We start from the raw sequence: 12,929 nt of genomic DNA, 5'->3' as shown, positions 1-12,929 counted from the left end.
AATATTTTTTAACATTTACATTAACTTAAATGTAACACTCAATAAAGGGTTGGAATCCTTTATTTTACATGAACTGTCCACAGTTTAGGACTGTTGTTGGGTTAGTGGGAGTAAGGACATTGGCCTGTGTACTGTCATACCAGTTTATGGTTTGTCTCTCAAACACGTAATTAGGTTGTAACGATGTGGTCTCTGTTAAAAATAGAAAAACATCAAGAAACATAATGTCCATGAATAGACTACAAGCACAGATAAATTTGAAACTCATTAACAGTCCTTCTTTGTAGAACGCAAGAACATCCACATCCGCACTGGAGTACATATTTTTTACATACAAAATAAAAAAAAAAAAGAATAAATTCATTCCATTTCGGATGAATTTGGGAAATGATAAGATCTTGTGACCCCTTCATGTGCTGAGGTTTGTACCAGGACCGGGCCAGACTCACAAGAAAGAAAGAATCGTCCAAAACACAGTATTGGGGCTGATTTCATTTTATTTTTTAAGTTATACATATACAGATTTAAGTGCCAAAGAAGCTAAGCTTCTGAAGTTTATGCAACATGAAAGTGACCAAAAAACCTTTTTAAGTTGCTAACTTCCGCTGTTTTGGAGAGATTATTTTGTGCTCTAAAAATGCCCATTCTTCAGTGTTATACTGTTTCACTTCAAACAATAATAATTAAATAATTATTATATTTCCTTATGAGTATTGCCACTAAAATCGGTGTAAGCTTCTAGAATCCTGTGACCTGTAATAATTGTTGCTTAAATTAAAGCATTTCATGCAAAATTAAGGATTCCTCCCCCCCCTTTTTGTTGCAATTCTGTTGCAATATCTTTACAATTTTGTATTTTAGAATAATACACTTTTTTCAGGTTCATGCCTTGTTATGTGAAATATATTTAAATTGACCACGTTTCATTTGAATGACAGTTTGAATTAAAAAAGTTACGGACACTACAGACATAAAAGGGCATTTAGCAAAATTATAAATTTGTATGCATATTTACAAAAAAAACAAAACAAAGAAGGATCAGGAGATTCGGCTGAATGTCTGCATCCATTAATATAAATTTGAGCTTCATGTGTGGTGCAAGTAATGACTTTATTTATTCATCTTAAATATATATATAAAAAAATCCTGTATCCTAGTCATGGTCACTGCGCAAAGTGATTTAAAAACAGTCTCACACTTCAGTGTTTATTATTTACTGTTAACTTACAGAGAGAGAGAGAGAGAGAGAAAGGAGAGAGAGAGATATGTAATGAATCCAAATTAGTTAAGTAATACATTAATTTATTAGTTCAGTGAGCAATTAAATACTAATTTACTTCAAATATTTATTTATGTAAAAAGCACCTCTCCACTGATCCTGAAACTCTAAGAAAAATCATATTTATATACTTGTAAATCAAAGCAAAACTGATTAATAGCTCCGGACAAAAAAATTGTGTTTAAGGAATTTGTCTGCCATATGAGTGAAACAACACTAGGTGGCAGGAGTGCTTCACCACTTTAGTGGACAGGATCGCTTTTGCTTAAAGGCATTTCTTTTTATTGTTAGAAAGAGGATCTCATAGAGATTAATGTAATCATTTAATTATTTATGTATAATAAATTTACCCGGCTATATTTTGTATTTAAACAAAATCTGTTATTAATTATGTCATGATTTAGTACTGTTCCATATCATTTTCACTATAAAAGTCATAGAGTAAGGGGTTACTGTTTACAAGTTATGTATAAACCTAATTATAAAAGAATTTTTTTTTTTTTTTTCTGAAGATTTCTACTGTTACTTCTCGGTATAATTTACATGATATTACACTAACTGTATAGGGAACAAACAAACAAAAAACATTCTGTAAACTCACACAGGATTGTTATAGTAGTTTTGAGTTTCTGAGATGTACGTAAAAATCTTCCACTGAAACGTGTCTGAAAGGGTTACATCCGATCATCTAATACACAACATCTTGCCTTCCCAAGGCCTTGTTCTTGTGAAGGCTTGTCCATAGTCTCTTTCTTTAAAATTAAACACACACACACACACACACATGGTGATCATCTTTATCGACAAGCGCAGGTCTCGACAGACATGTTAGGGTAGAGCTTCAGCACCATGTTCCTACTGGTGTCGAGAAACAGTACAGCCAGTTCACTCATCTTCTCAGGAATGCAGCAAGGCTCAGGAACTCCAGGAACAATCCCCACTGCCCTCACGATGCTCTGGATGGTGGCGTGATTAGACGGATGAACCACCTAGAGATGACGAGAAGAGAGTCGAAAAAATTTGCTCAGAATTATTCAAAATTTGGCAAAAAAAGATCACTTTTAAGATCCAATTTCACTAAACAACAGCAACTGCCTTCAGAATTCATTAAAATTTGCCAAGTTATTATCTACTAATATTTGCAAAAAAATCTTAATCACCACTGATTGTTTAGATATAGTCTGACCTTAGGCATGGGAAATTCACACGTTCCCGCACAGTAGTAGGCATCGAATGCTTTCGGGGCGAGAATCCACTCACTCCAGCCAATATCTGCAAAATCCACCCTCAGGTAACGTCTCGCACACACCCGGGGCTCACTCCACTGCTTACGCCGAGCCTTTTTCATGGTCCTTTTATCAAAGCTCAGCTCCTGAGTCTTACTTCCCCCATTAATGACTTCTGGACTTTGCCTCCCACTTTGACCCTTAGACAAGGTTTTGGGCTTTAATGCAAAGTAAGTGTTATACCACAGTTCCTTGTTTTTTTGATCATCATACTGGATGTCAGAAAGGTAATTCTGTAGATGCTCTGCTTCTCTTCTGATCCTGGTGCTTGGCATGACAAAGGGTGGTCTGTTTCCTCTTTCTTCTCCCACAGGGCTATACCTCTGCAAGCTCATAGAGATGCTGTTTGGTTCATTTATGGCTAAGTCGTTGGCAAAAATGAGAATATAAGGCAAATTGTGGGGTGTGAAGCGATCCTGAAGCCATTGGGGTCTATCTCCGAAGTCAAACTCCAAAGAAATTAAGAGCTCATTTTGAGCACGAGCCCGCTGGAGAATTGAGGACACATCAGACATCTGCCAGTGCCCTTTCTTGTGAGGGGACAATGTGATGTTACCCAAAAGCGCTTGGAAAGTTGTGTCTTGTGACATCCCTCGAAGAACCAGCTTTACTGGGGTTGAAGGCTGCAGGTGTTGATTGTGACATGAGGGCCCTCTGGAACGTCGGCAGCTCAGGGGCCGGAGCCGATTGAAAAAGTGCAGACTCGCGGAGAGGATCACCTCTGATTCAGGCATGGCGGTCATATTAAAGTGAAAGAGGAGCTTGTTGTTGGAGGTCACTGAGAAAAGGAGAGTTAAAAAAAATGTATTTGAGAATAAGCTAATTTGCTTGATAGTATTTTGTTTGCATTACGATTTTACAGTAATGTAAGACTGTAGTCAAGATACTTTCACTTTAATGTGAATAGATATATAAAAAAACACCACCACACAACAGCCTCATAATCTTATGAGTAGAGACTGCAACAAAACGGAAAAACAAACTGTAGCATCAGCAAAATATACAGTATTACTGTATAGTATATTGTGTAGTATGTGCATTCATTTTATGCACTCACAATTTTTTTTGTAATTGAAGCATTATTAAATATATTTGATACTATACTAACATATTAAATCTTATATTATTTCAAGATTTAAGATTTATATTATAATATTAGATTTAATACTAACATATTAAATCTTATATTATTCTCTATTATATTATTGTACTTATATTAAAATATTCAAAAATAAAAAACAAAACTTGAGTAGTTTATCAGATTGAATAATAATAATAATAATAATAATAATACAAAAATAATATGGTTGTTGTGTCTCCTACTACTGAAAAAATAGTAATAGTAATAATAACAAATGCTACAATAATAATAATAATAATAATAATAATAATAATGTGCCTGCTACTTATAATAATAATATAAATTGCATAAACCTCAAGTTCACAAAATGATTTAACATGCATGTACGTATCTACAAACACACACATATAACCTGCTTTACCCGGGAGTGCCTGGAAGCTCCTGACAGTGTTTTCTCCCCGGTGTGTGTGCTGCTCCTTGTTAAACTTCTCGTAGAGTTTGAGCATATGCACAGCCATCGCGTCCCTCGGTGCATCCGCCTCTCGTGCACCCGAGTCCGCGTGCTTCACTTCCACAGCGTCAAAAAGCAGAACGATGCGCAGCGCATAAACAAGAATAAACGCCATGTTTAATGCATGCACGTGAGCGCGGACAGTTACCTAGAAAGCATCCGATTGAGTGATCGAGAAGTGCACGCGGCGGCGCGGCAATAAGCGCTCCGGGCGCGCGCTGATCGGTCCGCAGTCCAGGAGGGATTGATCGTGCGCGCTCGTGCACATGGACTGCCTCATGCACTTGTTTCCTCACCCTGCACGAGACTGAGGAGGGCGTAGGGGTAAAGACCTGGAGCAGTGGCAGAATGACGGATGAGGACGCTCTGGATGAAAGGGGCTCATTTTTATTCACATCATATACTGGACACATCATAGGAATTCACACAAACTTCATATTTTATATAAAACAAATCTTGAGCTGCTGGCTCACTGCAACATGCACATTTTGTACATCAAACAAACAAAATTTATATATGCAATATAAATGATTAACACAGAGGTCTAGAAATGTCTGTTTTTACTAGCCTTGAAATTATATCATTAATAATTCATTCCCACAATGTTTTATCTATTGATCTATCTCTCTTGTCATCCCTCACACTCACACATACAAAGAACGATAAAAAGTTATTATATATTATTTTGTAAATGCTGTATTTAAGTATAACTTTATTTTAACATTTTTCTATGAAGGCATATCATTTGGTGAGTTTTTCTCTCTCATTTTCAGTCCAGTCCCTGTACCTGAGCAGTTTCAGATGAACATTTTTGACACAGTGACACATGACTCATTCAAGCAAAAAAATCCAGCTATTCAAGGCATGAACCATTGAGAAACGGGTGCAGGTGATGACAAACAATCCGCCCAGTGATTAGTATACTGGTGCTGAATGCTGATTGGAACGGATGAAAGGGGAAATGAGGTTGCTGCTGAGTTACATAAACAACCAATTTTTTAATTCTTAAGCACTTTTAAATATCTTTAGGCACATTGCAGCCTGTTACAGTTAAACATTTGTTCCAATTTCTTGCATTGAATTAACATGATTTTATTTTAAGTGGGGCCCAAAGATTGTATACACACATGAAAAATATGTCTTTCATCTGAGCTTGGTGGAAATGACATAATTTGACATTCTACAGTATCTATCTATCTATCTATCTATCTATCTATCTATCTATCTATCTATCTATCTATCTATCTACCTATCTATCTATCTATCTAGTTAGATTTTTTTTACCAATAGCCAATGTTTTAAAATATACGAGACCATCAAACCGAACCAGTTGTTAACTGTATGATTCATATTTGCAAGAACATTCTTAGACACTGACACATACAGTATGTACACCTAAAAAGCTGTGTATGATCCAGGTTTACTTCCACATGACTGTTATACAGTAACTGCATATTGTATTTAATCAATACCATTCTCCAACTGAGTGACTTGAAGGGAATACTGTAAATGATTCGAGAACTGCCTAAAATTCGGGCCTAATTACCCAGTAATGTGGTATGATTTTTTTTCTGTGGTATGAAGTTTCTTATAAGGAGTGGAATGAAATATTACATGATGTATATATGTATATATAAGAGTAGAGTAAAAGAGCAGCGGCCCTGCAACAGAGGGAGAGAGAATATTTACACACACTACCTTCAGTATCAAGTATTCATATATATCAAAGCTGGTAAAATACATCTGTATGTAATCTGGTATGAGGAATGTATAAATGACATAGGACACTGAGTAACTTCCTCCTACTGAATTTTAGAAATAGTTTTATTAGTGTCACAAGGAGCTAGGAGTAAGCTTTCTGATTATGTATTGCAATAATGGTGAACATTGCTTGGTGTCATTATTGACTTCAGTCTCTTGGATGAAGCTATTGAAGATATTATTAGAATCTTTAATCTCAAAAACATTGTGAAGCTAAGACATATAATACTGGTGCATTAAACAGTACAAATAAGCAATGATGCAAACAAACAAATGAAAGCCAAATTCCTTACCAGAAAGAGACAATTTGGCTAAATGTCTCTTGAACGTATTTGTTAGAAGAAAAAAAAAACACCACCAACAAACCCCGCCCCCTCTATAAAATTCACTTTATTTTAACCATCAATGATATGAATGTCTTCCTAGATTGACTGTCATACCATAAGATCCACCTTTGCATTTCCACCTTCATTTTGTTATGAAACACAGGTGATTCGTCCACTTTCACAAAAGTGGAAGATTACATTACATTACATTATAGTTTAGTTATAGAGTCATTTGCTTTGGTTTAACTTTATTACCTAAGGTGTTCACAACGTGTGTGAAATGCCAGGGTCTGTAAGTGTTCCCCTTTCTGGATGACTGGCTGCTGTGTGGATAGAGCCAGACAGAGCTCACATGTACTGTAGAAGCTTAAAGTCAGTCATGAGAAACTGCAGTAGGACATTGTGCAGTAGAAACTTGAAATGCAGTACAAGCCTTTATATTCAAAGACAGAGCTGTCTCAATTACACAGTGTGCTGCCAGATAATTGCAAGTGGCCACATACCTTATGCAGACGTTCTGGCAGGAGTGTTGGCAGGAGCACCAATAGTAGTAAAACCGTGAATGGTGACCAACAGCTTTCAGTCTTGTTGCCTGTTGTTGCTGTCACCACAAAACCCTGATGCATTCTACTGTTCAGATTGGACCTCCTGCCCTGGACTAGATGGGTCACTGTGGTGCAACAGACCACACACGAGCCCCTGGGAGAGACTGCAGCATTCTTTCTTGTTTAAAAGGATTTTATCAGACACACAGTTGTAGGAGGCCATGCTCCATCTATGCACTGATTAAGAAAAGCTTTCTACTGTGATGTTAAACATCTACTATATAAGGTCCCCTTATCTTGCACTGTGAACAATGTTTAGGAGTTCTTATAGATGTGGCTAGAAGTTGTATAGAAGTGACTCTTTCTGGGTCTCCCTAAAAGGAGCTGTCACAGCATAGGTGTTACATCAGGGACAGACTGATGGATTGCTGATGAGCAAGTAAAACATGTCACATAAATCTATCATCCTAAACTGGGACCTAGACTTGATGCCAAACTGTCTGTGCAACTTGGCGTATAAACCACTTAGCCAGCAATATGTCCAATGTCCAATGTCTTAACTAGTTCTGAAGGAATCCTCCTGCCTTCTAATATAAATATACATAGATAAACCTTAACTTTAAATCTCAATCATTAACTCTAAAACAATTCAGGTTTAAGGTGTGCTGTGGAATCTGTGGACATTAGCAAACGCATCCTTTGGGTGCCGTAGGTTGTGAGGTGGGGCCTCCATGGATTGGACTTGTTTGTCCAGTGCATTCCATGGATGCTTTGCCAGATTGAGATCTGGGGAGTTTGGAGGCCGGGTCAATGACCTTGAACTCTTTGCCTGCTAAGTGTTCAAGTTCAAATGGTTGGGACTCTGGGTTACTGATTGGAGCATTGGGGGTTCAAGCTCAGCACTGCCAAACTGTCACTACTGAGCTCTTGAGCAAGACCCTTAACCCTATCTGCTTCAGGGGTGCTGAATTCTGGCTGACCTTGCACTCTGATCCCAGTGAAAAAAAAATAATTTCACTGTGCTGTAAGGAACATGTGGCAAATAATTGACACATATCTTAATACATAGAAGGCTGTGATGAGCTTTGTGTTCTGATACTTTTGTCTTCACTTGACTTTAGTGTTCACGTTTTTCGTCAGTTTTGCTGCATTGACTTTTCTGTGGGATTAGACACTATTGGCTTAGACTTTGATCACTATGGGAATAGATGAGACTTGGGTGCCCATGAACCTGCCATCGCCACCCAAGAATTATCTTTGCCCATGGGGATCAAAGGCTAGCCAGTCGGGAGTAGAGTAGTTTACTGGTATATAATTAATTATCAATGGTATCCATTCACTATTTTTAAACGTACAAAAATCAGAAACAATAAAACAATACAGAAGAATATTTGCATGTCTGTAAAGAAAGCAACACATGACATGACATGATGGGAACAACAACAACAACAAAAAAAACACTCTAAAGTAGACTCCTGGGTTCTGCATGAAAATAGAAAGTAGCAAATCTGACAGTAGAAGAACTCTGGCCTATTCTCCAGCACACTCAGTAAAACATAACAGCTATTTTACTTACAGTACCAGTAAGATATATAAAAAAATGCCATAAGCAAAGATGTTTTACATAAAAGAAACTTCTTTACAGGCCAGTTAAGAGTAACACCTTAAACACTATTAATATTTGGCGTGAAAACTCTTTGCTTACAAATAATTGATAGTGTTTATTTGTTTTTTTAGTAAAAATGCTGGATGTGAGTATACTGGAGAATATACCAGAGCTCTTCTGATAACTTTCTTACGCTTGCTCCTTTCTATTTTCATGCAAAACCCACTTTTACGCAGTCCTGTACAATATCTCATCAACTTTTACTTTACTGGCGAGTTGTGCGAACCTCATGATTCTTTTGTCAGCTAACCTCATCAACATCAGCTTACTGATGAAGTAGATAATAACGGAAATAATAATAATAAAAAAACAATGTTAGAAGGTCAGGGCGATGTAGGAAATTGTTGCATAAACAGCTTTTAAAAGTAGTTTAATTCATGGTTCAGTTTGTTTTTTGCTTTTGGTTAAAATAAGTTTTTAATTGTAAAAAGTATTATTATTGAACAATAGTGGGTTCTTTATTCCAGTACTAATAAAGCATACTATTTATCTTGGAAAACAATTTATGGACTAGGATAGTCTTTTTTGTAATAACAGTACAGTATGTATTTAAATAGTTTTTTTAAATCAGAAAATGATAAAATTCATCAGGTGCCTTTATAATCTGCGTGCTTTACCTGTAATCTAAGGAGGTGTTTTGATCCCAAGGAAAATGGTTATATTATTCATTTTTAGCACATGATGAGGATTTAGACTAAAATCTCTCCCAGTTTTCCAGATATGTTTGCCCAGGGCGGTTATCTGAACCAAAAGTCAGTGTAGATCTTGGCCTCTCACCAACTTCCTTTGTAATTAGAGTTCCTTTTTGCTGGCTCTGACTCAATGGCCATTTTGGTTGATTTTGTCATGAACATCCAAAGCCCATGAAAACCTCCGTTAACTACTTTTCCTGTGCCAAAACCTTTGTACGTCACTCATACAATTTTCTTCGGTGCTTGGCCGACACCTCATGCTTTCTGACCAGTTCTTGTCAGGATCTGGAAGAGAGATTGTTGGATTGTTGCTGAATTAAAACAGGTTGAGTACAACAGCCAGATACATATATATACATATAAAGTTTTACTTTAAAATGACTTCAGTGCTTTTATTTCATGGGTGAAAATATGAACTAATCCCAGTAAAATTATTCAGTTTTGCTTTTCCAGTTGATATCTATTTGTGCAGGTGTTTGTTTACATTGAGCAAGTAGCGCATTAGTAGTTTATTTTAAAGTAGATTATTAAAACCGGCACATTACTGTTCATAACATCACTTTTACTCAACATTTTGAATAGGAAACAGGTTAAACTTCAGGCAGATATTGAAGTACTGAAAAAGTTTAATAAAATTCTGTCCAGCCAGTTTTGAGTGATAAAATTATGTTTTAATAGACATTTTTATATTGATTATGTAATTTGTATGTTTGCTCTAATGGCCGATGTTTTTATCTCATAGTGGCACTTCAGATTACTGCTTTTTAAAAGCACCACACACCTCATGTGTGGTTTTGGACAATCTGGCTTTAAAGTTCCTGCAGGAAGAATAAACATACAATGACATTGAAAACATTCATCTTTTAAGGTTCAGTTTTCATAGTCTACTTTCTTTTTTTTTTTTTTTGGAGTAAGCCATGCCGAGTAGTGCTTGTGTTTCACTGATTGCATCTGTTGAGTGACTTGTACAGCCATGTCCACCTCATGGGGAAAAACACTAGATTAGAAAAAAAAAGTGCTGGATGTTATGACATATTGTGGTACATAACTTTACTTTTACTCAACATTTGACTTTATTTATGATGCAGGTGTAACTTTAGGCAGATATACCTGTACTGCAAAAGTTTCATAAAACTTTGGTCAAATTTTAACATCTGGCTGGACAGACATACAGTACATACAGACATACATAGACAAACATGCATGTATATATATATATATATATATATATATATATATATATATATATATATATATATATATATATATAAACATTTACAGTTAGGTTAAATTTAAGAATCAACACATTTTGGATGTATTTTTCTTTCTTTGCAGGGGTCCAGTCCCATTAGATTTCTCTTGTCTTCCTGCAGTGAACAGCTTTGACCCAGCTCTGCATGCTATCTGCTATGGGGATGAAAAGTGGATCATCCATCATCAGGATTTAGACATTTGGTCTCCATAACAAAAGCAACGAGGTGCTCTCACCAGTCTTGTGGCACACCATTCAGAGAGGAGCTGCATTTACACACAAAAACAACCACATTATCAGCCGTTTTAAGATACTGCCCACTTTCCCAAACCACATTTCCATGTTTTCACTCACTGCAGCAAAAGTTGTAATTTATGGCAATTTTTCTGTCACAATCAGTTTTAGACATTATTGACAAAGACGAACAACACTTTATTCAAAGTAAAGCTCGAATCCCATCAGGACGGCGTTCTGTTGACACGAACATGATGTATGCGTTGCAGATGGCCATTTGTCTTTGTTCTGCTTTAATAAAAGACATCTTACCAAAAGTCTTATCCTACTGATGTGGATTTTATATTAGAGTCTCCAGTGCTTCTAATAAATCTCTTAATTACTATTTCTTTAATATGTGCAGTATGTATGTATGTATGTATGTATGTCAAAGGATTTAAGAAATAAAAGGAATTAAAATACACACTCACATGCATGCACGCATACATGCACACACAAATTTTACACACCATGCAGCCAGATGGGAAGCAGATTATTTCCCAATAATCCCAGTGTTCCAAAAATCTCAACATGTTTTATTTCCTCTGGGTTTTAATTCAATGGAATACAAGTTAAGCCTCTAAGACTCTTACATATAAAAAAAATCCCAAAAAACTTTTTGTTCTTTTTTTCCTGATGAATATCAGATTATGTAAATTATCCACCATACAAGTCACTGGGAATGAGTTATTACTATAAAAATAATACTAATGAGTGAATTTCTATAAAACAATGATTGGAATTGCAAATGTCCCTGATGTGAGAGCTGCTAAAGTAATTTTTTTTTTGAAATGCTATCATTGCAATCAGTCTACCATTTTACTTAGAAACATGGCATTTAAACAGGATTGCCCAGACACTTAGAGTAGTGTGGTTTACAGATGTGGACTTGTGTTTGGTTATGACACACGTGCATCTCAAGGACCATCTGGTCTCGCTTCCTCTTCTTTTCAGCAGCCAAACCAGTTACTGGCTCCTTGTCTGTTTATCTGTGCTTTCGCTAAAGGGGAGCGTGACTGGTCGCAGGCCAGTGCACTCCTTCCTCGCTGTTATCAATCACTTCAAGGGGCTCTTGAACAGGAAACCATTTTCCCATCATCGTTTCTTCAGCTAGACCATTACACTCCACATTAATGCACCAAATGGCCTGACAACAGGCACGACTTACTCTTTCTCAGCATGCCTTTCTCTTTCACCGTGTATAAATCAGCCTGGTCTAAGCAGCTTCAGGACAGCCATTAGTGATATTTCCCTTTTCCCCTGATCTCTAATTCTTTACAAGGGCTGAACAGCCGTAGTGAATTGTAATAATCTTGGTAATCCAAGATGCTTTAATACACAAATGCGACATTTTCCTAGTTCCTGAACAGCAAAACAGGGCAGTCTTGTAAAGTTAAAGCTTTTCTGTACAGTATATGATGTTTGTGATGTAGCACTAACGTGTCAACGTTTTTGGTAAAAAAAAAAATTCCAAACAAAACAAAAAACAACAAAAAACAATAAGCTGAAAAGAGTTCAATAAAAGATCAATAAAGTAGGAGAAATATAAAATTTAAACTAATTGATAAATGAAGTCTTTTTTAAAATAAATCATGCAGAGAGTCATTTAAAACACTTAAAACTTATCACAGCGTAGATCTTTAGACCTCTTGTATTTGTGTACTTAAAAATGTCCCGTAGAATAAAAGTTATCATTACTTTTATTAAGGGTAACCTTTTTTTGCCACTACCGGAATGAAAAATGTAGAATTCTCAAAATTAACGCATTATTCTTATTTTATGGTCATAGAAACAACCGTAAACAACAATCAAAACACATTATCCTGTGTATCTGTGCTATATGATGAACTAAAATTTAGCTCATCATATTGACTATTTTGTGCTGATAAAAGGACGATGTCACTCTGTACCGCACAATCCTGAGCCCTATATATGTTTATAAAATAAATAAATAAAAAATAGCAAAAACAAATAATAATGTAGCTTAAAGGGCTACATGATCTTTGTGATATGGCACTTTAGATCTAGAGTTGGCACTGAGGGGATTTAGTGTTCCTCTGATTGTTATCAAACTCTTCTGTTAAAAAAACAACAAATGAACAAACAAACAAAATAACAACAACAACAAAAATTTAGCTGGAAATAATTAATTAAGAGATCAATTATGTCTTCATCTTACATCTCAGAGTAAGCATGAAGTTCATCAATAGGCATGTTGTGATAACTTTAATCTGCACTTTTTTTTATCTAATTTGTA

The 12,929-nt window shown here is 36.0% G+C and overlaps 1 protein-coding gene across 1 annotated transcript; it reads right to left on the bottom strand.

The window, feature by feature from the left end:
• Positions 1 to 1,277: 1,277 nt before the first annotated feature.
• gdf10b (growth differentiation factor 10b) lies at positions 1,278 to 4,434 on the bottom strand. The gene is made up of 3 exons (XM_053511746.1): positions 4,068 to 4,434; positions 2,466 to 3,343; positions 1,278 to 2,268 (listed from the first exon to the last, which is right to left on the bottom strand). Exons 1-3 carry the CDS (start codon positions 4,270 to 4,272, stop codon positions 2,077 to 2,079), a joined length of 1,275 nt encoding a protein of 424 aa, XP_053367721.1. The 5' UTR covers positions 4,273 to 4,434; the 3' UTR covers positions 1,278 to 2,076.
• Positions 4,435 to 12,929: the final 8,495 nt, after the last annotated feature.

This window comes from Clarias gariepinus, chromosome 14 (genome assembly GCF_024256425.1).
Source record: "Clarias gariepinus isolate MV-2021 ecotype Netherlands chromosome 14, CGAR_prim_01v2, whole genome shotgun sequence".
In the NCBI taxonomy this organism is placed as follows: domain Eukaryota; kingdom Metazoa; phylum Chordata; class Actinopteri; order Siluriformes; family Clariidae; genus Clarias; species Clarias gariepinus.
The sequence above is the reverse complement of the archived record's forward strand: the minus strand, read 5'-3'. Positions and strand labels throughout refer to the sequence as shown.